Source organism: Pogoniulus pusillus, chromosome Z (genome assembly GCF_015220805.1).
Source record: "Pogoniulus pusillus isolate bPogPus1 chromosome Z, bPogPus1.pri, whole genome shotgun sequence".
NCBI classification, from domain to species: Eukaryota; Metazoa; Chordata; class Aves; order Piciformes; family Lybiidae; genus Pogoniulus; species Pogoniulus pusillus.
Window position 1 is genome coordinate 12,333,691 of NC_087309.1, and position 27,268 is coordinate 12,360,958.

The 27,268-nt window shown below is 55.9% G+C and overlaps 2 protein-coding genes across 13 annotated transcripts; both read right to left on the reverse strand.

Annotated features, from left to right (window-relative positions):
* Window positions 1–897: 897 nt before the first annotated feature.
* LOC135173465 (gamma-secretase subunit Aph-1b-like) lies at window positions 898–6,285 on the reverse strand. Its single transcript, XM_064140404.1, has 7 exons — window positions 6,098–6,285; window positions 4,755–4,925; window positions 3,198–3,271; window positions 2,919–3,041; window positions 2,432–2,559; window positions 2,044–2,167; window positions 898–1,818 (listed from the first exon to the last, which is right to left on the reverse strand). The coding sequence occupies exons 1-7, from the start codon at window positions 6,208–6,210 to the stop codon at window positions 1,781–1,783; spliced, it is 771 nt and encodes a 256-aa protein (XP_063996474.1). The 5' UTR covers window positions 6,211–6,285; the 3' UTR covers window positions 898–1,780.
* Window positions 6,286–12,887: 6,602 nt separating this feature from the next.
* Window positions 12,888–27,126, reverse strand: TPM2 (tropomyosin 2). Of its 12 annotated transcripts, none has more exons than XM_064140894.1 (9): window positions 26,902–27,122; window positions 25,754–25,879; window positions 19,186–19,319; window positions 17,885–18,002; window positions 17,705–17,775; window positions 16,878–16,953; window positions 16,684–16,746; window positions 16,295–16,364; window positions 12,888–13,196 (listed from the first exon to the last, which is right to left on the reverse strand). In XM_064140894.1, the coding sequence occupies exons 1-9, from the start codon at window positions 27,013–27,015 to the stop codon at window positions 13,114–13,116; spliced, it is 855 nt and encodes a 284-aa protein (XP_063996964.1). In that variant the 5' UTR covers window positions 27,016–27,122; the 3' UTR covers window positions 12,888–13,113. The 12 variants fall into 12 exon arrangements, with proteins under 12 accessions (XP_063996964.1, XP_063996962.1, XP_063996970.1 ...); XM_064140892.1 differs by lacking the exon at window positions 16,878–16,953 and adding an exon at window positions 17,380–17,455 and having other exon boundaries at window positions 26,902–27,120; XM_064140897.1 differs by lacking the exon at window positions 12,888–13,196 and adding an exon at window positions 13,203–14,460 and having other exon boundaries at window positions 26,902–27,126.
* Between the last annotated feature and the right edge of the window lie 142 nt (window positions 27,127–27,268).

Below are 27,268 nucleotides of genomic sequence, written 5' to 3' on the forward strand. Positions count from 1 at the left end.
TGAACCTGCAGGTCTCCACTTCTCAGCAACCACCCTATCCCTATTAGGATGAGCACTGCAAGACCTCTGGGCAACGGGGGTCTGCAGCTGCCAGCCCCTCCCCCTACAGTCACATCAGATTCACAGATTGCATTGAGTTGGAAGGGACCCTCAAGGGTCACCTTGTCCAACCCCGCTGCAGTGAGCAGGGACACCTCCAACTACATCAGGCTACCCTGGGCCACAAGAAGTCTGATCTTGAGTGTCTCCAGGGACAGGGGCTCAACCACGGTCCTGGGATAACTGCTCCAGTATTTTACTACTCTCGTTGTAAAGAACCTCCTCCTGAATCTGCCCTGCTCTGGTTTAAAACCATTGCCCCTCATTCTATCACTACAAGTCCTTCTAAATAGTCCTCCTCTGGCCGTCACTGTAGGTCCCCTTCAGATAATGAAATGTGCGCCGTAAGATCTCCCCAGAGGCTATTCTTCCCCGGGCTGGACAGCCCCAATTCACTCAGCCTGTCTTCACAGCAGGGGTGCTCCAGCTCTCTGACCATCTTGGTGGCCCTTCCCTGGACCCACTCACTCCAGCAGGTGGTCTCTCTTGTGTTGGGGGGCACAGAGCTCGACACTCTACTCCAGCTGAGGTCCAACCAGAGCAGAATAGAGTGGCCGAATCACCTCTTCTGATCTGCTGGCCATGCTTCCTTTGATGTGATTGGCCTTCTGAGCTGCCAAGTGTGCACTGCTGGCTCATTTACAGCCTCTGTGCACGAGTAACCCCCAGGCCTCTTATGCAAGGCTGGTTTGTTTCATCATCCCCCAGCCTGCACTGATAACAAGAACAAGCACTGCTGCAGGGTGCTTGCACCCTCCTCAGGAGGGTTGTTACTGACTGCACACAGCCATCACACAGTTTGTGTGTGGTACTTCTTTTTATTGGTATAAAAGTCCACTATGGATAAAACTGCCTTCTCAGCCCTGACCCATCAGGGCTGGTGCACACCTGAAAATCCCTCTCCAAGTGCAGGAGAGGGCTATGATCCCCTAGAATGGCCCCCTGAAACCCCTCCCCAAGCTGTGCTGGCACCAGCTGTGGGGCTGCATCCCCTTCTGAGCCCTTCACCAGCCTCTATGTCTGCTGGGCCCTTTGAGTACCATCTCTTTTCCCCACTCTCCTCCTTTCATCCTGGGTGCTTTCACCTCCTTAGGTCCCCCAGCACCATCCTCCCTGCACCAGGATGCCAGCCCACTGCAGCTACCATAGTCCAACACTGGGGCCATGGCTCCCAGTGCAGAGAAGCTGGGCAAAGAGGCAGGGAAAGTAGCACCACAGCAGTAAGCCCCAACGCAGAGCCTGGCAGCACTTTGCAAAGCTGCTTCCTCCATTCTGTGGTGAGGTGATGCAGGACCTTCCCTGCCCAGCACAGGAGACACAACATCTTCAGGTTGAGGAAGGGGAGAAGTGATGGCTTTCTTCAGGCTCAGGCCTCTGGCACTCCAAGATACCATCCTTCCAAGGCAGATAACTGGGGTTGGGCTTGTGGTGGGGCCAGCAGGGCCGGGTTTCCCAAAACAGCTGTTCTTTGGGGGCTCCCAAAGATGTGTTGGAGCAACCCAGCTTCAGCCACACTGGTAGGCTGGCTGCTACAGCCAGATGCCAGTGACAGGCCCACTGGGATGGGCCACAGTCCCCCAGTGCAGGAGAAAAGATATTGCAGAGAAGGTGACAACTGCTCTTGCCACCAGGATGGAAGGAAGGGCAGGGGTGGCTGGGGACAGGAACATCCCACGAGGCCTCAGGATCCTGGCTGTGGGGTGGATCCGCTCTGCAGACCTGCAGGAACCAAGAGAAGAGAGAGTAGCTCTTCACTATACTACTTTACTCCTTCTGCCATCCCCACAAGAGGCTGTCCCAGAAGCCAGCTTCTCCTCTAGTCTGTCAGACAAGAGGATGACCCTTGTTCTAGCCCCAGGGGCACCATCTCCCCATCCCAGTGCTAGTTCTGGTACTTGGGGAGAACCATAGGGTCCCCCACCACTTTTACAAGGCAGAACTTACAGAGCAAGAAGCGCCGCAGGTTCTGGGTAGATCCCCCTGAGAGTGAGTAAGCCCAGGCAGCAGCAGCAGCCATCAGCAGGTAGGAGGGCACCAGGCTGCCCACGTACAAGGGGTTACAAAATGTCTGAGGAGACAGATAGGAGACAAGAGGGATGAGCAAGCCGGAGGGGACAAGCATAGGGTGGCTGAAAGCATCACTGCCTCATGAAGCAGTGGGACAAGGGACACTATCTTCAGGATTCGGCTGTGAAGGGCCAGCTGCAAGTTCCCCAAACCCAACTGTTTCTCAAGTGCTGAAGGCTGTTCTCATCTGGTACAGGGATCAGCACGTACCACAGCTGCCCCTGAATGTAAGTTCCAGCACAGAGCTCTGCTCCAAGCTACTCACCGACCCTGAAACAGCGAGGTGCATGACAACAACTGCTGTGATCTCCCACCAGCGCCGATGCTCACAGCCATGGAAAAAGAGGATCCCCCAGAAGGTGTGAAGAAAAATCAGCACCATGGTCATAAAAGCTGCAGGGAGTGGTAAAGGTGTGTCATGAGGGCACCACCTGTCCTCACCTAGCCTGCCAATTCAAGAAGTGATGGAGAGGAGCCAGGAAAGGGAAGCCAGACCACAACTAGGCAGGACTGGGAGGTGCTGGGGCAGACGCTAAGTATAGATGGAATCAGGGAGAGGAACAGGGAGGGTCAGAGGTGACAAAAGGAAGGGTTTGGCACATAAAAATGGGACAGGGGACTGTAAAGGGCTCAGGTGGTTAGAGGGTGCATCATGGAGGTGACAGCATGGACGGGAGAATCTGGCCAATGGCCCTGGGTCTGCCACCTCTGTGGTGCGATGGAGATGTGAGCACAGGGTTCAGGTTGCTCACCTGAGGTCAGGAAGTAGAGCTGTGAATCCCCATGGATGCCCACAGTGCCAGGTCCTAATGCATCTGCCAGGAGATTGATCATGGAGAAGGCGCCACTCATGAGCCCAAAGCCCACGCCAGCCACTGCCAGGACAGAGGTACTATCAGGACCTGAGTCTCCCAGGGTTACCACAGACACTGTCCATCCACTTCTGTCATGAAAAACATCTCTTTCCCCCTCCAGCAGCATAGCCATCCCTGCTTCTGTGATTGAGGTGCCCTACTCTGCACAGAACTTACCATATGCCATTTGCTGGATGGAAATGGGGGAGCAGCCGTCCTCACTGAGGGCCACCAGCCCCTCTATGGCCTTCCTGTACGGGAAGAACATGCTAGAGAATGACAAAGCCCAGCACACTCCTCAAGGCATGGCACAGCACCAGGATGGAGCAGAAGGGACTAGAGTCTCACTGTGCATCATCCCACCCTCCTGGTAAGCTCCTCCATCACCAAACTGCAACCATGGAGACCACCCATGTGATGACCCTGAACCACAAGACAACCCATGCATGTGAAAACCACGTGAAGCCACACAGAAAGATTTTCCACAGAGGAATGTGATTGCCTGCCAGCCCTGCAGAGGACAGAGGGCAAGACATTCAGTGCAAGCAAGCAGGAGCTTCACATGGAAAGCAGCTCCAGTGCAGGTGTGGGAGACATGAGCCTAATCTCTGCATTTATGCTCTAAAAGATGTGAGGGGAAAAAAATTATGCAAGGAGTGAAAAGTAAAGTTCCAAGATGGAAAAATTATTTGGGGAAACTGGGAGAGGTGGGCTTCATAATTTTAATCAGCTAGGAGTTTGGCAGGTGAGGACAACACCAGATGGCTTCTCAGCCAGGGAAGGACAGCGGCAGATGCAACTGGAGATCTGCAGGACAAGGGAAAGGACAGGATGATTTGTGTCAGAGGCTGCTCAGTGGAGCTCTGCTACCCTCTGCCTGCCAGTCTCTGGCAGTGCCTTGCCACAGGGAGCAGAGCAAGGCTCTATTACCGGTGTACTCAGCCTTCCCCGAGTCCCGCACCAGTGCCCAGCCAGCTGGGAAGTCTGGGAGGTATGGGGGGATGCTGACTCCAGAATTGGCCCCCTTGGCTGTCTGCCCAGTTCCTGCATCAGCATCCACCTGTCCGTCCGAACGGAGGAGAGGATGCGGCATGTGCACACCCAGCAGGCAGCACACGGCACCTGGTGGTGCCAGGCAAGCCAGGAGCTGCTGAGGCTGCATTGAGACTTTGCCCTGGGCTGGCCAGGGCAGCACCATGCACGGGGCTAGCAGCGGTATGCTGCCCCACAGAGCCAGAGAGCCACCTTCAGGCTGCCCCTGCTCACACAGAACAGTGCCCAAGAAAGGAATGAGACTTCCCATCAGGGGAGGGCAGATCCCTAATCCTTCTGTCTCCCACATAGCAAAGCAAGGGCATTCTGTGATGCCTGGAGTCCCCTCAAGCTGTGGGAGCACTGCTATTGCTGCTAGTCACCTGGGCAGAAAGGATGTGACAGGTCCTGCAAATGCCCAAACCCAGTCTACCTGTCCCAAATTCAGGGAAATACTGCTAGCCACCTCAGCCCTGAGTCCTTCAGACCTTAGAGTTGCTCTGCTCCACCACCTGAAACCCACTTGAGGTCAGTGTGCTTGCATAGATACCATAGGCTCCTGGAAAGGATCAAGGTGGCTTGGTGCCATGCTTGGCATCCCAACCAGCCCAGCAGCTCCCATCCAAAATCTGGCAGATGCTGTGGCTGGGAGAATGCGAGGATCATCCACCAGCACCGGAGCAAGATGGGAGACACCCTTACCTGAGGAGCTTGTAATAGAGGAAGCGGAAAGCCTCCTGCAGCAGCACAGAGAACATCACCCCAAATATCAAGAGCCCCTTCTGCAGTCGTTCATCCTGGGGGTCACTGGCTTTAACAGCAATAAACCAGATGAGGGAGGAAAGCAGCAGCGACACCAGCCAGAAGAAAGCTCTGCATGAGAGACAGAAAACACCTGCTGGCACTGGTGCTGGTGCCATGCCCATCAGGACTACACCTGCACCCTTCTGTGTTGGTTCTGGCACTGGCAGCTTTGTCCCAACCTTGCCCACTCTACCAGTCGCAGTGCTGTTCTGGGGCAGGTGGTGGCTGTACTGGTACTGATGCTGTGTCCGTACTCTGCTGATAACCAGAACTAGGACAGTGCCCTTGTGTCCACACCAGTATCAACACCAGGCCCTTATCCACACTGGGGTACCATTTCCAGTACCACATTCTATGGATTCCACAGCAGCAGTGGTACCAGAGCCCCAGCTGCAGACACACACCATTACTACCACTACCCCACTGCACCAATCTCTATTACTGATACCTGTGTGCTCCCATCACACCCACACCGTGCAGTGACCACAATGGTACCAGTACAATACCAACACCGGCACCCCTGCCATGCCCATAACGGTATCAACACAAGCACTTACACTTCTGCTATGCCTGCAATGGTACCAGTATAAGTATGGATGCTGGTGCCCCTTTCAGAGTCACAGTGGTATAAGCGCGTGACCACCAACCATGAGTATGAGTAGTGGTTTCCCTAATGTGCCCAGAACTGTAACAGCAAGGAAAACAATACCGGCCCCCCTGTCACGCAAGCAGCGGCACCAGTGTAAGCACGCAGTGGCAGTCGTAGCCTCACTGTACCCACAACACTGCATGAGGACTGGTGTCTCAGCTGTACCCCCAACAGCACTGGCACTGGTGCCTCCGCTGGACCTTTTCCAGTACCAGCTACATCCCTGTCACACCCACAGTGATACCAGTGCTTCTGTGATGCCCATACTGGTGCTGGTACCAACACCCTACTGCACCCATATTGCTACCCGCACTTGTACTAGTACCAAGGCCCCTGCTGCAGCCATACCAACACCAGTACCGGCGCCGATACCACTATCCCTGTCATGCTCAGGGTTACAGCACCAGCACTGGTACCAGTGCCCTTGTTACCTCCACACGGGTACCAGCACCGCCACTAACACCAGCGCCCCCGGCGCGCCGATACTGGTACCAGCACCGGTACAGCTACACCACTACCGATACCAGTACCAGATGACCCACCATGCCCACCCCAGGATCCGCGGTGGCACCAGTGCCGGTGCGGGACTGACCCGGCGATAAGGATGATGATGCGGAGCGGGTCCCGGGCAATGGTGAAGAGGAAGAGGCCGAACGCCGGCCCGAAGGCGATGAAGGTGCACCCGAAGAAGACGGCGAGCGTCATGGCGGCGAGACGCGGAACACGATAGCGTGGACAGGAGCCGGAGGCTCGGACCGAAGAAGCCCCCAACACAACACCCCTCCCCTTCCCCTTTCCTTTTCCCTTCCCTTCCCCGTGCCCCTTCCCCGCCCTTCCGGGAGCGCCGAGCGTCTCCGCCTGCGCGCGCCGCCGGCGGAAGGGCGCGCGGCGGGGCCGGAAGGGGGCGGGGAGCGGCGCGTGCGGCCGCGCGGAGTGGCGGGGCGGTGGGGTCACGTGACAGCGGCACGGCGGCGGCGGGGCCGGGGCGGGGCCGGGGGTGGGGCCGGGGCGGGGCCGGGGGTGGGGGTGGGGCGGTCTGCAGCGGCAGCGGCAGAGGCAGGATCGCTGGCCCCGCCTCAGCTGCGTGCGGTTCGGCTGGGGCGGGTGGGCGCTGCCGTTACAGGCGAAGGGTGCCTAGAGGAGGCTGAGGTGACAGGGAAGCGACAGTGCAGCCCGGTCTGCGTTACAGGACCACGGGGTGGGCCGGGCTGGAGGGCACCTCCGAGCGTTATCTAGCCCAGCTCCCGCCACAGTCAGCGCAGACATCCTCAACGAGACCAGGCTGCCCAGAGCCCCGTCCACCCTCACCTTGAGTCTCTCCAGGGAAGTGGCCCCAACCACCTCCTTGGGCAGTCTGCGCCAGTGTTTCACCACCCTCATAGTAAAGAACTTGTCTGTAGCGTCCAGTCTAAATCTGCACTTCTCTACTTTGAAGCTCTCACCCTGTCACTGCAGGCCTTCGAGTCATAGAATCATACAATCAACCAGGTTGGAGGAGACCGCCAACATCATCCAGTCCGACCTAGCACCCAGCCCTATCCAATCAACTAGACCATGGCACTAAGTGCCTCATCCAGGTTTTGCTTCAACACCTCCAGGGATGGTGACTCCACCACCTCCCTGGGCAGCCCATTCCAATGCCAATCACTCTCTCTGCCAACAACTTCCTCCTAACGTCCAGCCTGTACTTCCCCCAGCACAACCTGAAACTGCCTCCTTGTTCCACTGCTGCTTGCCTGGGAGAAGAGACCAACCCCCACATGACTACAATGTCCCTTCAGGTAGTTGTAGACAGCAATGAGGTCTCCCCTGAGCCTCCTCTTCTCCAGGCTAAACACCCCCAGCTCCCTCAGCCTCTCCTCAGAGGGTTTGTGTTCCAGGCCCCTCACCAGCTTTGTTGCCCTTCTGTGGACATGTTCCAGCACCTCAACATCTCTCTTGAATTGAGGGGTCCAGAACTGGACACAGCACTCAAGGTGTGGCCTGACCAGTGCTGAGTACAGGGGAAGAATAACCTCCCTTGTCCTACTGGCCACACTGTTCCTGATGCAAGCCAGGATGCCATTGGCTCTCTTGGCCACCTGGGCACACTGCTGGCTCATCTTCAGCTACTATCTATCAGTACCCCCAGGTCCCTTTCCTCCTGGCTGCTCTCCAGCCACTCTGTCCCCAGCCTGTAGTGCTGCTTGGGGTTGTTGTGGCCAAAGTGCAGAACCCTGCACTTGGCCTTGTTCAATCTCATCCCATTGGCCTCTGCCCACCCATCCAGCCTGTCCAGGTCCCTCTGCAAGGCTCTCCTACCTTCCAACAGATTAACACCTGCTCCTAGCTTGGTGTCATCTGCAAACTTACTGATGCTGGACTCAATCCCCTCGTCCAGGTCATCAATAAAGATATTGAACACGACTGGGCCCAGCACTGATCCCTGGGGAACACCACTAGTGGCAGCTGCCAACTGGATGTGGCACCATTCACCACCACTCTCTGGGCTCTGCCATCCAGCCAGTTCCTGACCCAGCACAGAGTGAATCTGTCCAAGCCACGAGCTGCCATCTTGGCCAGGACCTTGTTGTTCAAAACAGTCTCTCTACAGTCTTCTTGTAGGCTGCCTTCAGGTACTTGGAAGGCTGCTGTTAGTCTCCCTGAAGCCTCTTCAAGCTGAGCAACCCCAGCTCCCTCAGCCTGCCTTTGTAGCAGAGGTGCTATGATAAGTAAATCACAAAGAGCCTCTGCTAGTGCCTCACTGGGGGTTTTGCCATAAATCAGCAGAATATTCCCCAAAGACAGCAGATGCTGGATGCAACCTGAACTTCTAGGACAGAGCTCAGGCTTAATAGACTCCTGAGTGCTAACTTCTCTGCCCAGAGAAGTGAGGACCCTACATTAAGTGGACATATGATGTATGGTGCAAGAGGAGTGTAAATGTAAAGGGGGACATGCAGTAGACAGATTGGGATGACTGTAAATTCAAGTGCCTCAGCCAGTGGGGAAAGGGAGAGAGAAATCTGTGTCTGGGATTTCAGGATAAAAGGGAAGCTGTGCCTTCCATCAACTGGAGAGACCCCACGGGGCTCTTCCTGTAGACTGTCCCTGAACTTTTACAGGACTCCTCTGTCTCCATTGTGAACGTTGACCTCTAGCAACAGACCAGTTTTCCTGACAGGTGCAACAAGGCCAAGTGCTGGCTTCTGCATCTGGGTCGCAATGACCTCATGCAGTGCTACAGGCTTGTGGAAGAGTGGCTGGAAAGCAGCCCAGCAGAGAAGGACCTGGGGGTGCTGGTTGGCAGCCTTTGAACCTGAGCCAGCACTGTGCCCCGGTGGCCAAGAAGACCAACAGTATTGTGGCCTGTATCAGCAGTGGTGTGGCCAGCAGGAATCTGGAAGTGATCAGCTCCCTCTGCTAGGCACTTGGGAGGCTGCACCTCAAATACTGTGCTTAGTTTTGAGCCACTTCAAAATGGACACAGAGGTGCTGGAGTGTGTCCAGAGAAGGGCAGCAGAACTGGTGAAGGGTCTGGAGAGCAGGGCCTCTGAGTAGCTGAGGGGAGACCTCCTTGTTCTCTACAGCTGCCTGAAAGGAGATTGTAGGAAGATGTGGGACAGTTTCTTCTCTCAAGAAAGAAGTTACAGGAGAGGAAGTGGCCTCAAATCACATCAGGAGAGGTTTAGATTAGACGTTAGGAAAAATGCTTCTCCTTGTACAACATGCCTTCCAAACCCCTTATTAGCCTTGCTGGTATTCTCTGGACTCACTCCAGGACCTCACTGTCTTTCTTAACACTGTGGTGCTTAGTGCTGCAGACAGCACTGAAGCTGTGGCTTCACCAGGGCCAAGTACAGGGGTGAAATCACTTACCTACTCCTGCTGGACACACTGGTTTTGATACAGGTCAGGATGCCATTTGCCTTCTTGGCCACCTGGGCACACTGCCGGCTCATGTTCAGCTGGCCATCAGCCAGCAGACGCAGATCAGTGCTGTGTGGTTATGGCCATTAACACTTTCTTCCAGCTACTTTGTCCTTTGCTGGGATCAACAAATCAGTTCATACTGATTTGGAGATAGGGAGCTTGGTGCTTTAGGCAGCCCTCCCTGTGCCACCTGAGATGATTCCAAAATCACCCAGAACCCTCCAAAACCCACGCAGCTCAGCACCACAGCTCTTCCCACCCTCACACAAATGTCTTGGTCTGGAATTACAGGGGGAACTAATGGTGCTGGTTTGTGTCAGGCTCTGCACAGCTCAATATGTCTCACCAAAATGACTCTGCAGTGCTCTTTGTGTGCTCCTTCCCCTCCAGCGTGTAGTTCAGTAGTACTGAACAAAAAGGACTAAGAGATAAGACATGATGAAGCACCAGAGTGATGAGAAAATGAGAGCAGAAGTCAGAGGCCACTGGAGGTTAATGTGGTGGTTTGACAATGAGGGTGGCAGTCCACGCCAGGAATGAAAGCAGTTCAGGGAGATCTTCAGTCTGTCAGGCCAAGATGAACAAATCCAAAGTCTGAAACTCAACAGGAAGAGGTACAGAGGCAGGGAGGGAGGAGGGTGTGGGATGGGCACTGTGGTCCTCAGTGCGGGACAGAGTGATGAATGTTAAAGAGATGTGGCTCCAGGTTGAGTTCCCTTGCCAGCTGCTCCAGAATGCCCTGGCCTCTCAGGAGTTTGCCCTGGTCCGTGTCTTCCTTCAGGGCTGTGCAAGGAAGGAGGTGTTGGGAGGAGAAGGGAGAAAACACAAACCTTTCCTGAACCAGAGAAGATAGGGTTATGTCCTTGGGGTAGAGCATCATCGAGCAACGGCGGTTAGGATTGCACTGCCGACACCCGGAGAGTTCAGAGAGAGTGGGAAGAAGCCCTTGCAGTGGGATGTAAATAGTTAAGTTAAATGGACTGGCCCAAACGAGGGGGCGGCAGCAGCTAATGGGGAATAACACTGGGTGTGAAAGGGCTCTTTGTCCCAGCAGAAGGTCGAAGGCCATCCGGAGGCTGGGCCCCGGAGACGCACCCTGTTAGGAGCACGTCAGGCTTGTTTGCCGTGCGGCGTACAGGCTGCTGGAGAAGAGATGGGCTTACACTGTTGTCTCTTTACAAGCCTCTGTCGGGAAGGTTCTTTGACTAAACCACGGAATGGCTCCGCAGAAAAGCGAGGTGGACCCAAGGAGGCGCTCCAGCTCTTATGCAGACCCGGACCGCTGGGCACCTCTGCAGCCTGTGGTGCGTTGCACGCTGTCGGAGGACGAGGAGAAAATACCCTGTGCAGGGAGAGCCCTTTTGCCTTTAGGAGCGGGTCTTGCAGCCACAAACCAGAGGTGCTGGGCCAGGGGGAGGGCAGAAGACCGGCAGCACCTGGGCAGGAAAGAGATGCAATCTCACCACTCTCCTTTCCTGAGCTGAGAGGTGCAGGAAATAAAGGAACACAGATAATGAAAGCGATCCCTGCTGGCTGCTCACTGGGGCGATGGCCCAGTTCGACGGGGGGTCATCATGAATTGTGTTTCCTGGCAGCATGAGGCTGTGCTTTTAGAGGGATATCCGCTGGGTAGTGTGAGACAACAGGGCTCGATGCACATCGTGGAGGGGCCTGAAGCTGCAGGCAGGACTAGATCCTGACTCTGGGCATCCCCAGGAAATACAGTCCATTTTGGTGACAGTGATGAGACACATCCTGCTGCTTTTCTCTTTGTATTGGAGAAAATACAGACAACCAGGAGGAACCTTCCTGAACGCTCTGGGGAATGGTTGCCTACTACATTAATATTTGCTAGCTCATACATCTGTGCCTCAGCCAAGGTATTCAGTGACTGGCAAAAGGAAATGCAACTAGTACACAGGATCATCAGCTAATCCCAGAACAAGAGAAGACCCTGGTAACTAATTATGTGTTCATGCATGATCACAGGTTTATATGCCTTGTGTGACACTCGGATGGTGTTATGAACATGAAGCAGACGGCATGTCCAGGTCACAGACCTTGTAGCTTCCTCAAATGCCATGCATGTAACATGGTGGCTCTGGAAGAGGACGCACTGGTGACCACACTGGTGGCCACACCATTGACACATGTCTGTCACTGCTCTTTAAGAAGATCATAGAATCATAGAATCAACCAGGTTGGAAGAGACCTCCAAGATCATCCAGTCCATCCTAGCACCCAGCCCTATCCAGTCAACTAGACCATGGCACTAAGTGCCTCATCCAGGCTTTTCTTCAACACCTCCAGGGATGGTGACTCCACCACCTCCCTGGGCAGCCCATTCCAATGCCAATCACTCTCTCTGGGAAGAACTTCCTCCTAACATCCAGCCTATACTTTCCCTGGCACAACTTGAGACTGGGTCCCCTTGTTCTCCTGCTGGTTGCCTGGCAGAAGAGACCAACCCCCACCTGGCTACAATGTCCCTTCAGGTAGTTGTAGACAGCAATGAGGTCACCCCTGAGCCTCCTCTTCTCCAGGCTAAACACCCCCAGCTTCCTCAGCCTCTCCTCAGAGGGTTTGTGTTCCAGGCCTCTCACCAGCCTTGTTGCCCTTCTCTGGACACGTTCCAGCACCTCAACATCTCTCTTGAATTGAGGGGCCCAGAACTGGACACAGGACTCAAGGTGTGGCCTGACCAGTGCTGAGTACAGGGGAAGAATAACCTCCCATGTCCTACTGGCCACACTGTTCCTGATGCAGGCCAGGATGCCATTGGCTCTCTTGGCCACCTGGGCACACTGCTGGCTCATCTTCAGCTACTATCTATCAGTACCCCCAGGTCCCTTTCCTCCTGGCTGCTCTCCAGCCACTCAGTCCCCAGCCTGTAGTGCTGCTTGGGGTTGTTGTGGCCAAAGTGCAGAACCCTGCACTTGGCCTTGTTCAATCTCACCCCATTGGCCTCTGCCCACCCATCCAGCCTGTCCAGGTCCCTCTGCAGGGCTCTCCTACCTTCCAACAGATCAACACCTGCTCCTAGCTTGGTGTCATCTGCAAACTTACTGATGCTGGACTCAATGCCCTCGTCCAGGTCATCAATAAAGATATTGAACACGACTGGGCCCAGCACTGATCCTTGGGGAACACCACTAGTGGCAGCTGCCAACTGGATGTGGCACCATTCACCACCACTCTCTGGGCTCTGCCATGCAGCCAGTTCTTGATACAGCAGAGATGGTAAGTTTGCACTATAGATGTGGAGGTTTCCTTTGGATCCCAGGAAAACGATAGAGACAAGGAAATGCAGCCATCTGTGCTATCACTTCCAGCCTGCCACAGCTACAGAGGACATCCTCATTCTGGCCATAAGCACCCTGAACTCAAACCCATGCTTGCAAAAACTGCACATGGAAACCCCATGATGTCTCCTGGTGCCTGTGCCTGTCTGCAAGGACCAAACGTGCCCATTGTTTTTGTCAAACTGCTTTAATATTTGGACATGAAGACAGAACAGAGACAGTCAGGCTGTGCACAGACAAGATGCCCCTGAGCCATGGAGTAAGGCTGCAGGGCTTCCCTTCTCAATGGATGTGTGGATTTGGCCAAGACGCAGTTCAGCTGATGATGTCCTGAGCGTGCCAGTGGGGTGCACAAGTAGGGTAGGGAAGAGGAACAGGAGATCCCCAGGGCATCTCAGAGGTTGTTCAGCTCCAACAGGGTCTGATCCAGGACCTGGTGGATGCCCACATTCTCCTCTTTGGCACTGGCCAGAGTCTCTGTGAATACAAGGACACCCAGCCACACACAGACATAGCCCAAGTGTACCCAGGTGCAGCCAGACCCAGGCACATCACAACAAGCACAAACACATGCACACAGATGGACGTTTCAGTATGGCAGCAGCCTCCAACTGAGCATCCCTGCAGAGCAGAGTCTGCACAAACAGCCCCATCACTGGCAGGGATGAGCCCAGCTGCTCCAAAACCTTATAGGGCAGCCAGGCCAACCAGGCTAGTCACTGGTTAGGTAGTCCCCATGCCACTCTTCAGCATCTCCATCCTTTATGGTGCCCTGTTGCCTATGGCCAGGCCTTCCACAGTGCAGGTGCTGCTGGCAAGTACCATTCCTTGACCAGCCACCAGCACATCTTGCCCTTGATCATCACCACTGGCAGACTGTGGGCAGGTGCACAAACCCTTGGCCAGCAAAAGAGGAGAGCCAGTGACTGCTGCATGACCCAGCGGTGCTCCATGAGGAAAAGGAGAGAGACAGCATCCCAGGACGGTGATCAGAAAGGACAGCAGAGAGAGAGGAGCAGAGATAGTGAAGCTGCAGGGACAAGCCCTTCCAGGCAGCCTGCTGTCAAGGCAGCCTCCTCCAGTGTTTGTTTCCAGATGCCATCCTCCTCTGCTCCAGAGAAGGGAATGAAACATGAATTTTGCCCTCCCAGCCTCATCTCCCAGCACCCTCTGCTGGGCTCTTCGCTGTCTCCTACGTCAAATTTGTGTCGGTAGGTACTATTGGATCCTTAGCTCCTATCCCAGCCCTCCCAGCGCCCTGCTGAGACCTCACTTCGAGGAGATCCTCCCTGCCCAGTTTGCGGTGACTAGAGTGAGGAGAAAGAGGCTGGCCACTTAACTCCTGGCATCAGGGGAGGAAAGCAGTGATACAAAAAACCTCATCCCTCCCTGTCAGGACAAGGCTGATGCCAGGGAACAACCATCAGCGCATGGGCATCCCAGGACATCACAAAACCCCTCATTCTTCTCCTAAGGAAAAACAATCAGCTCCGGAAGGGCTCCCTGTCCCCTCCAGGCAGGGTGGTTACCCGCAAGGGGATAAGCCAAGGCTCCATACCCCACCTATCCCTGAGAGGGACCAGACAGGGGTTGGCACCCCTTAGCCACCTTGGTCAGACTGGGGCAGGGAGGCTGGGCTGGGGCCAGGAGCTCCGGGCGGCTCAGTTGTTAAGTTCGTTAAGAATGACCCGCAGCTCGTTAGTGAGAATGCGGTTTTTCTCGGCCTCCCGCCGGGAGCGCTCTGGAGAAACGGAGACATCAGCGTAGCAGAGGGAAGAAAGAGAGAAAGGTGAATTAGTGAAAGGAGACATTCCCCAAAGCCCTCTCTGGACATCCCGTAGCCGCCCAGCCAGCAGCAGAGACGAGCTGCACTGTCAGGAGGAGGCGGCTGGTCCTGCGGCCGGCTTGGGACTGTAAGCCCATGAATTTGAGACCTAGGTTCTGGTGCAGGGTAGATCGTGGAGAGAGGAGGAGGAGGATCAGAGCCCCGTTTAAGGAGTGCTATTACAAGGTAAGCTCAGCTACTTCATCGAGGAAGGGTGATGCAGGAGAGATGCTCTTGGTCTGAGATTGCTGCTTGCAGGCAATGTCTGGGGGAGGGGACAGGGAATGGACAAGAGACCAGGTCTAACTCTGCTATTGTAGGCCAAAGGAATTATGGAAAAGATGGCACAAGATGACAAAATGTGTTTATGAGTGCAGGGGGGTGGTGGGGGTCGTGCCCCAGGCTAAGGCACAAGGCCCTCTCTCACTCAGCCTGCCAGCTCAGAAGCCACTCGGAGCTCAGCCACAGCCATCCTGGGGGTCCTGCAGCTGAGAGCTGCCTGTGACCACCTACCACCCTACTGCCAGCACCCACATGAGATAAGCATCAGATGAGGGACAGAGCAGCATGAAGGAAAAAAAAAAGGAGAAAACAAGGAAAGAAAATGCTTTATTGAGATAAATTCAGTAACTTAGAGGGACAGAACATAGAAGTCATGAAATGCAAACTGAAGAGCAATGTGCAAAGGACAGAAGGAATGCAGGGGTGAGGGAGTGGGAGTATGGGGGCTGCCTACCTGCCTGCCTGCTTGGGAAAGAGCTGCCTGTGCAGATGGACCAAATCCTCCATACCTGTCCCTAAGCTCCTAAGTGGAGGTGCCACTTTCCCCGTGCAGGTCCTCCCTACCCTGGGTCCAGCAAGCAGCACTGAAAGCCTCTGCAGAAGGGATGCAGGGGGCAGGTGGCCACTGCACCCTGGAGCTGCAGGGCCACCACCAGTGCTTCTGCTGCTGGGGAGCCAAAGAGAAATCTGATGGAGTGAAGGGATCCAGGACACAGTCCTGGAACCCACTTGGTAATGCTAGGGCATATACCTGTAACTGGATAGGCACTGTTTGCTCAATGCATGTAGGTTTCAGGGGCTGCTTTCCTGCCTTGAGAAACACCCCGTAGCACCTAGACCTTTTATCCCCACAAAGAGGGGTATTGCAGCAACACCCCAGGCTGGCTTTTGTCCCAAAGGAGCCAATGGAAGGTCACAGGTTAGAAAGGGCAAAGCAGAACGGACTGGGCAGGGAGAGCAGTGGGATGGCCAGTCAGGCAAGCAGCCAAGCTGAGGAGTGAGGAGGCAGATGAGGAATGGGAGGACAAGGGAGGGAGTGCAATGCTGGTGCCTCGAGGGGAGCTCAGAGGGAGGTGATGTCATTAAGTGCATTGTCCAGCTCCTCGCTGATGGCTTTGTACTTCATCTTCTGCGCATACACTTCATCTGCAGGTGGGGGTGGTGAGAGGCAGATGGTGGAGCAGGGTGGGGGACAGGTGGTGGAGAGAGAGAGAGAAAGTGGCTGTGAGCAGGAGGAGCGTGCGGGCACAGGCTGTGTGGAGGTGATCCTACTTCCCATCCAGGGGCAGAGCCCTGATGTCAGCAGCGCTACATTCCCACACCAGTTGCCATGGCATCCAGTGTCCCCTCTCCCAGGACCCCTGCCCACCCCCTCATCCTGACCAAGCAATGACTGGATCCACCAGGGGCATGCTGTGGCCAGTGCTCCCCAGGAAAGAGGACTGCAGGACTGGCAGGGACATTTTACCTTCTAGATCATCAATGGTTTTCTCCAGCTTCGCCACAGACCTCTCCGCAAACTCCGCCCGGGTCTCTGCCTGCAGGAACACAGTGGGGAGAGAGTGAGCTACATGGCACAATGAGGACAGTGTAGGTTGCACCACACTCCAGATATGCCCCATCCGCACCTCTGATAACCCTTCTCTATGAACTCTTCACTGGAAAAGCTAAGGGACAAGGACCACACTGGACCCCCACACTCTAAACCATAACATGCTGATGGGGAAGCATCCCAGACCCAGACACTCACCAGGATGCAGGGCTGCCATTTGACAGCAGTGAGAAGACACACACAAACCCAGACAGGATGGCAAACTCTTGCCTGCACCAGTGTGATACTGACACTGCACCCCTTACCTCCTTCAGTTTTTCACCTAGAAGCTTGATTTCCTCCTCATACTTGTCCTCCTTGGTGGAATACTGTAGAAACAGACACGGGTACGCATAAGACCAGGGGGACATGTCTGGCTGTTCTTCACTCCAGCAGGAGATCCCAGCACCCTCAGATCCCATACACTCTGCCCAGCCCCAGCAACCCCACCGGATCCTACCTTATCAGCCTGGGCTTCCAGGGACTTCAAGTTGTTGGTGACAATTTTCAACTCCTCCTCTAGGTCACCACATTTACTACATCCCAAGCAAGGGCCGCCAGGAGGGGGAGCAGGGCCGAGGGGCAGGAGAGAGGGGAGAGCACAAAGAGCAGCCATGGGAAAGAAGGAAAGAAAGAGAAAACAAGTTGAGAGGGAAGGAAACAGTGCAGGTGGAGGAGAAGAGCCACTGTGAGCATGAGCTGCCAGGACGCTTCTGTTCATCCATTCCTTGTGTTTCCTTGCACACTGCTGTGCATCACTGCTGGCCAGGCTCCCACTGGCTCCCTGAGAAGGAGAGCAGGCACAGAGGGATGGAGGAGCGTGCTCAGCCTGCACCTGCTGGATGGGAAGGCCAGGGGAAGCTGATGGTGGAGGCAGCAGTGCAGAGAAGAGAGAGGTGGCTGCACTATGTGAGAGCGACAGAGAAGAGGGGGCTGCTGCATGTCACCCTGTGCCCCAGTACCTCTTCTTCTGAGGCAATGAGGGATTTGAGACTCTGGTCCATGGTCCGCAGCTCTTCTTCCAGCTGTCTCACTCGGCTGGGATGGAAGAGGAGCAACCCAGGCAGGGGACAGCAGAGAACAGGGTCAAGGGTGTGCTGCTGGTGGGCTGGCATCCCTCTGTCCCCAGCCCGAATGCCCAAGGACCACCCCAATGGCAGACCCTGCCACTCCTCGGGAGGGACATCCCCATCACCACGCAGACAGCCCTGTTCTCATGGCTGCCAGGGATCTGGGGCAAGAGCTACAAGGAATACCCATGTGCTACCCACTGGGAGCCCTGCTTACCTCTCTGCCACCTCGGCTCTCTCCTCCGAGCGCTCCAGCTCTCCCTCAAGGACAACCAGCTTGCGGGCAACCTGTTGACAGCAAGAGGCCCTGCACTTGCCACAGCTGGGGACACAGGGTTACAAGGAGGCAGCCTCAAGTGCTGCCAGGGTGTCAGGACTGGGGGAAGGGGACACAGACCTCCTCATATTTGCGGTCAGCCTCCTCTGCTATGTGCTTCGCTTCCTTCAGCTGCATTTCCTGGAGCTCCATCTTCTCCTCATCTTTCATGGCTCTGTTTTCGATGACCTTCATGCCTCTGAGGAAAGCCCAAGTCAGAAGTTACTGCCATGTGTCAAGGTGGCACCTGCACCTCCTGACTGCCCACTGTACCCTATCCCCACTATCATCCAGCTCCAAGAGATGTACAACATTGCCTGGGGATACCAGTGCTCACTGGCCACTCCACAGAGTCATGTCACACCAGCAGTACCCTAAGGATGCTCTGATGCACAAGTACAGCAGGAAAGCTAAGCCCCAGAGCCTCAGCCAGGCTGGCCCTGAACCCATCATTTATGGGAGAAAATGTCTGCGGCTCAGGAGAAGCCAGCTGCAACCTGGCACTCCAGCAGCCTTTAGCAAATGGCAGAACACTCCCCTGTTCCTGTGCCTTTTCACACTTGGGGGTGAAACTCACAAGCAGGGAGTCACCAAATCTCTACAAACCCTGCAGCAGGGACTCTTGCAGACTGCTTTATCACTTAGATGCTGTTACTCAGACTAGCCTTTGCCACAAAGGGAAGAGCTCGTGTAACAGTGAGATGTGGAGTCATTGGAATGGGCTGCCCAGGGAGGTGGTGGAGGCACCGTCCCTTGAGGTATTCAAGCAAAGCCTGGATGAGGCACTTAGTGCCATGGTCTAGTTGACTGGCTAGGGCTGGGTGCTAGGTTGGACTGGATGATCTTGGAGGTCTCTTCCAACCTGGTTGATTCTGTGATTCTATGTCCAGGCACTCCCTTCCATACAACCTGAGTGCCCTTAGCAGCATGGCTCCTGCCTGGGAAATCTGCTTGCCATGAGGGTGGGGCAACAGACTTTGCAGGATCATTTTTTCTGAATTATGCTGTTTTTTTTCTCAAAAGCCAACCTTGCTTCCCCAGCACAGATGTACACACCTGGACTGCTGATCCACCCATGAGCAGAGAAGGCTGCTCTGGCCCAGCACCCTCTGGCTTTGGTTACAGCCTGATATTTGTATGGAGACCAGATGATTTTTGTTCAGAATTTTAAGGGTGCCTTGGAAATTTCAAAGCCTTTTAAGGAATGCCTGTATCTGAGGGATTCTCTGTGTTGTAGCACTGCTCTCTCCCCTCAAAGTCTGTGGGAACACAGCCTCAAACCCCGTAAGGTCACTTCAGAGAGATCCCACTACAAAACCAAGGGGTCTGCCTGCAGTCAATGGTGACATGTTGCCACCTTCACTGTCCTCTTCCCATCACACCTCTCGCTCTCATCAGCTGCCTTCTCAGCCTCCTCCAGCTTCTGCAGGGCAGTGGCCAGGCGCTCCTGGGCTCGGTCCAGCTCCTCCTCTACCAGCTGGATACGGCGGTTCAGAGAAGCCACTTCAGCCTCAGCCTAGGGGAGCAGAAATGCCTCAATCATTCCATGGCTCATACACATATATATTTTAAAAAGCATTTTTAGTCTTACTACCCAGAACAGCACCTTGTGACACTGTGTGACAAGACAGTACTTAGTGGAATGGGATGCCTGATCATGCATCCCCTCACCTTTCCATAGGAATAATGAGGAAGTTTGCATCCCTAGTGCCCTGTTTGCTGCTGGATCCTCCAAGCCATGAAACCCCCAGCCCAGCATATGCACCCCTCCATCCTATCTTCACACCTGTGGCCCCAGCCCAAGAGAACAAGGTTATGGTGGCCATAGTGGCCTTGTCATGGGGATGGTATTTGGAGTTTGCACAGCAGTGAGTGAAGAGGGAGGAATGCCCTGTGCAGTTCTGCTCCCAAAAAGGAGATTGCAGCCACTTGTGGATTTCCTGTTTACAGAGGCAGTGGAGCAAGCCAAGAGCCTGTCCTGCTGGAACCCCCAGCCAGGCTCCCTGAATCCATGTTAGGAGCCATGGCTAGGAGCTAAGGCCAGCTGGGATCAGTGGCCCTGGCCCCTTTCCAACCTCTTGACACCTGGTGTTGCATGCTTTCCCTTTAGTAAGGGAATCCACCTACACTGCCATCATCAGGAAGCATGCCTCAGCAACTCCCAGCCCTGCTCCCCAGTGGGAGGTTTGTGGGATGACAAACCCCGGGTGCAAAGGGATGGGTGGCAGTGAGGTCTCACTGTGGGGATGCACCAGGACACGGGGAGACATGCACCAACCTAGGGGGATAATGTTTCCTGCTTATTCACAGGTTGGAGAGTGCCTGACTGGCTGCAGCATCTGGCCCCATCCAGTGCTGGGATGCCAAGGAGGACACTGGCCAAACAGGGGAACTTGAAGGAGCAAGGCCTTGAATAGCACCTGTGGTCCCCTGTGGTGGGCTGGCAGGGTGAGGAAGGGTGCAATGAGCATCTTTGCAAGTGAGTCAGCCCAGCAGTATAGCAGGAGGGCGGCAGCCCCATGGCTGACACAATGGACACTCTGCCTCAAGAGCTCACTGGCTTGTACCTTGCCAGACTCCACAACGGGCAGCTGGGGTTTGCCCCCACGTGCCGATGCTTTGCCTGCTGCATCAGCCTCACCTCGCCGGGAGCTCTTTTCCCAGGAAAACACCCCCCCAAGTGGGTCAGATGGACGCTTGGCAATGTGAGCTGTCTGGCAGCCTGGCAACCTGATCTGTGCCTAAAGGAAGGGGCCATTTCCTCTGCACACAGCCTGAGTGACAACAACTCGGGTACCGCGCCCAGCTCTGCCACTCCTGATATTGTGAGGATGTTAAAGGAGTGGTCATAGGAAAAAGAAAGGGGAAAAAAACCCAAACACTCCCAACGACGATTGAAAAAAACAAACCAGGAAAAGCCTGCCGTTTGGAAATGCCATCCCACTGCCAGAGTGGAAATTTTGGTATGTGGAAGCGTGAAGGGGTGGCTTGTTCCCACGGAGGGACACACTGGGGAGCTGAAGCGACAACGACTGCTGTAGTCTGGACCTCAGACCCTGCTGGAAGCCAGACAAGAGCCTGGCCGTGGGATTTTCAGCTGTGCACGCCGCTGGCCTCCGAGGAAGGGAATCCTTTCCCAGAATCTGCCCGACCTCAGGCAGAGCCAAGGCAGAGCTGGGCGCCTACTGCCCCGCCAGCCGCGGAAGCCCGGGGCAGCTTCGCCGCACGGAGCATCCTTCGCAGGATGCATGGAGGAAGCAGCTGGAGGAGGCAGCCCGCAGGCAGCATCGCTGCCCGAGGACCCCTTGCGCCGCGGTGCCTGGTGGCAGCCTGCCCAAGCCCACCCAGCGTTCCTCCCCGGCTCAGCCAGCCCGGCCCCGGGGGGCCAGGACAGCGGAGCCGAGCCCGCGGTGAGGGATGCCGGCGGCGGGGCCGAAGCCAGCGAAACATCCTCCAGCCCTGCCCCGGCGGCCCTTACCCGCTCCCGGGCCTGCCGCTCTGCACCGGCCTCCCGGTACAGGGTTTCGGCGCGGTCCTCTGCCTCGTCGGCCACCTGCTGCAGGCCCTGAATCTTCTTCTTGACCGCGTCGATGGAGTTGATGCTGACCATGGCGAGCGGTTACCGGCGGAGAGGCTGCGCCTCCAGAGCCCTTTATGGAATCCGCCTGGCTCGGGCAGGAAGCGCACAGGCAGCGGCCGCTCCCGCCGCCCGCCCTGCCTCCATCCCTTCCTGCTCCTCCTCCTCCTCCTGCTCCTCCTGCTGCCACCGGCCGACCTGTGCCGCCGCCCCGCCGGACGGCACACGTAGACCCCGCGACTGAGCAGGTTGTACGGTGTTCACATTCGGAAGGGTACGGTCCCCACGCCATGAGGGATACAATATGTCCACATGGGACATAGGGTGCCCCCAGGCAGGGCATAGGTTCGACCCCAGATAGAGGGTCACTGTCCCTAACCCCCTTTAAGGCATGATGCCAAGTGGCTTCTGGGCAGTGCACGCTGTCCTCCTCATCCTAGGCTGGGTGCATGCTGCCCGTAGGCAGATAAGACCCTGCTGGCAGGGCACATGATGTCCCCCGAAATATGAGACACAGCCCTGGGTAGGGTGCATGGTGCCCTCTGGGCAGAGGTGCATGGTGCCCCCCGGGGCAGAGGTGCACAGTTCCAGTGAAATCCCCCAGAGTAGTGGAGAGAAGCCTGGGGAGTCCATTTCCCTGGGAGAAGAAGGGCCCAGTGAGTTTGAGGATTCCAAAGTCTGGTTCCTGTGAGTTCCCATGGGCACAGGAGCAGTATACTCATGCGTGCTCCCTAAGATCTGCTCCTTGTACTCTTGCTGCAGAGCTCAGGGGTGTCATGTATTTTTCCCACGGCAGCCATATGTAAGTGATTGAGAAGATGGAACTGATGGCCATCCTCCCAGGCTACTTGAGGCTGGAGCCCTGGGGCACAATCATCCCACTTAAACCAAACCCTCATCATCCACTCCTGCAAAGGAGGATCTGGTTGGCAGTCAGTCCTACAGAGACCCATAAGTCCCAAGGAGCCCCCTGCACCCATCAGCTGCCCTTGGGGCTCTAGTTTACCCGGCAGGCCAGTCCCCCACTCCCATCTCTGTGTGCTGGCCAAGGCACATGCCAAGGCACATGCCATCAGGAGAATCTGGTGCTGATGGCACTCAATCCTCCCCTAAGGAGCTCTGACAGCTCCTGGGCAGCCCCAGCTGCACTTCACACCTGCCTCCAGAGATCACAGAATCACACAGAATCACAGAAGGTTAGGGGCTGGAAGGGACCTCGCATCCAGTCCAATGCCCCTGCCAGAGCAGGATCACCTGTACCAGATCACACAGGAATCTTCCCATAAGTTCTGCATCCCTATAAAACCAGCTGCAAAGAACATTTATTCCATTTTCTCTCCTTTTCTCCTCCCAGGAAGGACAAGCAGGTTCTTATCTCCCTGGCAGGGGGAGTGAGGCCTAGTTGACCTTGGCAGTGCTGCTGCTGAGGCTGCAGGCTGCCTAACTAGGACTTGGAGTTGCCTAGCTGAATTTTGTGCTGCATCACAAATGAGAGTGGTATGGAGGGTAGGGAGAAGGGCACGGAAGCCTGGGTTTTGTGCCCACATAAACTGCCCACCGTAGAGTAGGGATGCCAATTCCTCTGCCAGTCCTGCCAGTTGCCTTCAACTCCCAGGTCAGGGGTCCTGGTAAGGACCTGGCCATAGTGCCAGCAGCATCCCACTGTTCTGTGTCTATTGCCAAACAGTGATGGAAAAGGCAGTGCTGTGGGTCCTCTGGGAGCACATGGTCCAGGCCTCAGTGCAGGTCAATCCAGTCCCACTCCCATCCTGATGCTTAGATGCGAAGAATGCTCCCAAACCAGCACACAGAGCCCAGAGCAGAAATGTAGGTCCTCAACAACAATGGGGCAGGAGTGAGCTGGCTGCAAGGCAAGCGGCAGGTTGGGAGAAAGATTGGTACACGGGTGCACTGGTCCCTTGGCAGTCGGACTGGGTGCCTCCTGCTCTGGCCCCACCCAAGGATACAGTCACTTCCCAGCAGAGCCACGTTCCCTCCCACTGTCTCAGGGAATCTCCAAATAAGAGCAAAGTCTTGGCCAGGGAGAGCAACTGGGGCGGGAACTTGGGTGAAGTTTTTGGGATCATGGCCTGGGAACAGCAGAGTTTCCCTGTGTCCCTGCTGGGGTGGCTGGAGATAGGCCACTGATTAAGGATGTGGGGGGCTGGGGAGGACTGCTCTGGCTAAACGCACTGGCCCGAGCCCAGCAGCCCCTGCCCACATCCTGCTATGGGCATCGCAGGCTGTCCTTTCTGGGGACAAGAAGTGGCGGGGCCATGGTAGCCTCATGGAGCTGCCAGGAAGGAGCTGCCAGCTATGTGGAGCTGACAATCAGTGGTCAGGCACTCCACAGTCCATGCCACCACCTGACGGCCCTCCAAATGCCCAAGGGGTCACCTTGCACCCCGTCGTGCAGTTGTTGTAGGCTTCATGCACAGCCATCTGGTGCCAGAGACAGGGCAGTGCCAGAACAGAGGGAGATTTATTCTTTTAAGGCATTTGTTGATGTTTTTGCTGAGAGCAGGAGCCTGCCTGGAGCACTGTGGTGGGTCCTGACCTAACTGAGGGATAGGGGTGCTCCATACTTACAGGAATACACTGTCCTGGCATGAAGAGGGACTTAAAAGTCCCTGGGAAGGCAGGCAGGTGGGCGTTGTATTTTACTCTGTGCTTCCATGGCTGAATCTAGGAGCTATCCTGTGCCTCACCCCGAGGAGGATGTGACACTAGTGCTGGCACTTAGTGCTGTCAGCACATTCAGGTCCCTGGTAATTCCCAGAGCCTCGTACATGGCGTGGGCTGTCAAGGCTTCATCAGGGATCTGAGGCAGCTGTTCTGGTGGTGGGCTCCCAGCCCTGCCCGCAGCACCCACTGCAGCCAGCCTGCACTCCCTGATGCTTTTCCTTCACTGTGCCTCCTGCTCCAGCCCTTCCTTGGAGGGGTTGGTGGCTCCTAACCACTCTATCTGCTGGGATGCAGCTTTCCATGCTGAAGCTTGCAGACTTGTCAAGTCAACTGTGGACCAAGACAGCACACCCTCCCTGGACAGAATGGCATAGCACTGTCCACAGCAGCAAACCACTCTGCACCGCATTGCTGACATCTGCCCAGTGATACTATTTGTCTCTTCCTCTGAGCCTCACACTGGGGACGTCCCATCCACTCTCAGCCTGTCCCACAGCAGCACAAATCGAGTCCAACTAGGGCAAACCCCACTACACACAGCAGCTACCTTGTCCAGCTTGACACGCCTGCACCACTCCAGGAGAGATGTGCTCTTCAAGAGGATTTCCAGTATTTTAACTATTTGGTTTGTTATCTAACTAAAGGGGGGGTGGTCTTACAGGTCAGAAAAAAAGCCTGGGAAGACCCTCATTTGCTTCCTGAGGCTTCAGACCATGCCTGGGACTTTTGCTGCCACTGCTCGTCCTTGCCTGCACACTCCTGTCCTTGGTGGCTGCCTCAGAGATTTGACACTTCTCCGTCATTTAGCTCCATAAACCAGCTGGGATTGAATTTTTTTGTTCTCAGTCCTAAAAAGCCTGGCCATGCCCTGCTGGCTGTACTCCAGCCAGCTCCCCTTTAGCTTCTCCTCCAGTTTCCAGGGTTAGTTTTCATCAAAGAAGGACTGGCTATCAAAAGGAGTATTTATTTATAGGGTGTCAAATACCCTGTGTGACACCACAGGTGGTAATACCCTGTTCCCAAGCAGCTCGGTGGCCGCACACAGCTGTTCCACCCTTCATCCTGGCCAGGGGCAAGCCAATTTCAACACCTTCCTAACATCTTTCCACCAGGATACATTTCCTAGGAGAAACATCAGTCATGGCACTAAATAAAACTCTTTCTAGCTTTGCCCTTCCCAGGGTACAGAGTGCCACACTGGACTCCAAAATGACAACGTCCCCTCAATGCAACCTGAGCATCCTTCCCTGCAGACAGCATTCAGCAGCTGGCCACAAGCAAGAGCATTTTCGGCTTCTCTGTTTTTCATTCTGCCACGGTTTATCAAGTGCCACGAGGGGTTCCCTACAAGCATCGTGGAGGTGCATGCCTGGGGACCAGTGACAAAGTTCAGCACACTTGCCCCCATTACCTCTAGGGAGCTGGGTGAGTGGCTGCCCACCAAGCTCCTGAGCACTGCCCACTGTGGCTGGCCTGTTCCCTGCACCCCAGGCAGGGTCTGTCCAGCCCATGCCTTGCGTCTAAGCCCAGTTCAGTGCCAGCATCGCAGGAATGGGATCCTGACAGTCTTCCCCACGGACGTTTGCCATATAAGGCCCCCCTCTTCCTTCACCCACCCCCCCCCCCCCCCCCCCCGCCCCGAGGTCCGGCGCTTGTGCAGGGGAGGAGTTGCTGGTGCATCTACGTACGTCTGTAGCTTTCTTCTCCGCCTGCTCCAGCTTCTCCTGGGCCTCCTTGACAGACTCAGAGTACTTCTCCACCTCATCCTCCGTGCCCTTCAGTTTCTTCTGCAGGCCCTGCTGTTCCTCCTCCAGCTGGGGGACAGAGGACAGAGATCAGGGGAGGATGACAAGGCTGGAGGGGGATGACCATCCTCCTACTAGGGACACCCAGGCTCCGTCTGTGAACGTTGGGCCAGCAAGTTCTTGTGGAGCCCATGGTCCTCAGGACTGGAGCAGCCCACAGTATCCTGAGCCCAGTAGGGGTAACAGGGTGGTGGGCTCTCTCACTGTATAGCAGACTAGAGAGGTCCCAGCCTTCAAACACAGCTCTAAGGATCACCAAGAATGTCCTTGTCTCTGTGTGGCTGAGGTGGGACCAGCTGTCCCCAAAAGCCTCCTTGGAAAAGGGATAGGGAGGTGTCCTATTGAGGCATATCTGGGGCGACCTAGACTCATGTCCTGTAAGGCATATCTGGGGTGACCAATGTGAGCGGTCAGGGGCAATGCTGGTCACTGAGGATAGGCACCCCGCTGAGCGAGTTCCTCAGGGATGGCCACACAGTGGGGAGTTGGGCATCCCTAAAGTTGGGAGCTGCATCCACTAGGACGAGGTCCTCAGGGGTGTTTGCCACTAGGAGAGGAGTCCACAGTTTGGACAACTGGTGTGGGGAGGTGCCCAGCACTGGGCATCTCTAGGATAGACTATCTGCAGGCTGGTAACCCACCAGAAAGGGTGATCATAGACTGGATATGCAGGAGAACAGGGTCCCCATAGCTGGATGCCCCTATGGTATCCCCAGCATGGGATGGGGTCCCCAGTGTGAACATCAAGCAGGATTGGGTCCTTGGACCTGGACGTCCCTGTGGTGGAGTGTCTTTAGGATCCTCTGGACACCTTCATTGGACACCTAGTGGAATGGGGTCCCTGGGACTGAATGGGGTCCCTGGGACAGGGTTCCCAAGGCTGGACACGCAATGCGTAGGGAATCCTCTGGCTGGACACTCAAAGGGAAGAGTTCCCAGGCTGGACACTCATCAGAATGAGGTCCCCAGGGTTCAAGACCCTTAAGGCAGGGGTCCCTGGGCAATGTCAGGGAAGTCCATGACAAACTCACCTGCTTGCAGCGGTCCTCTGCCTGCTTCTTGTCGGCCTCTGCTTGCTCGGCGCGATCGATGGCATTCTCCTTGTCCAATTTCAGCATCTGCATCTTCTTCTTGATGGCCTCCATGGTGGCGGTGGGACAGCGGCGAGGCTTGGGGCGGCGGCGGCGGTGGAGAGCAGAGCACCGGGAGCGACGGGAGTACCGGGGGCAGCGGGAGCACCGGCACTGAGCCCCCCGCCCTGCCGAGCCGCCTAAGAGCAGGGGAGGGGCCGCGCCGGGCGGGGGCCGCCCCGGCACCTCCCCCGCCGCCCGTCAGTACCTTTTAGGGACAGACTCGCCGCTGGCCCCCGCACCGAGCCGGGCGGGGGGGCAGCACCCC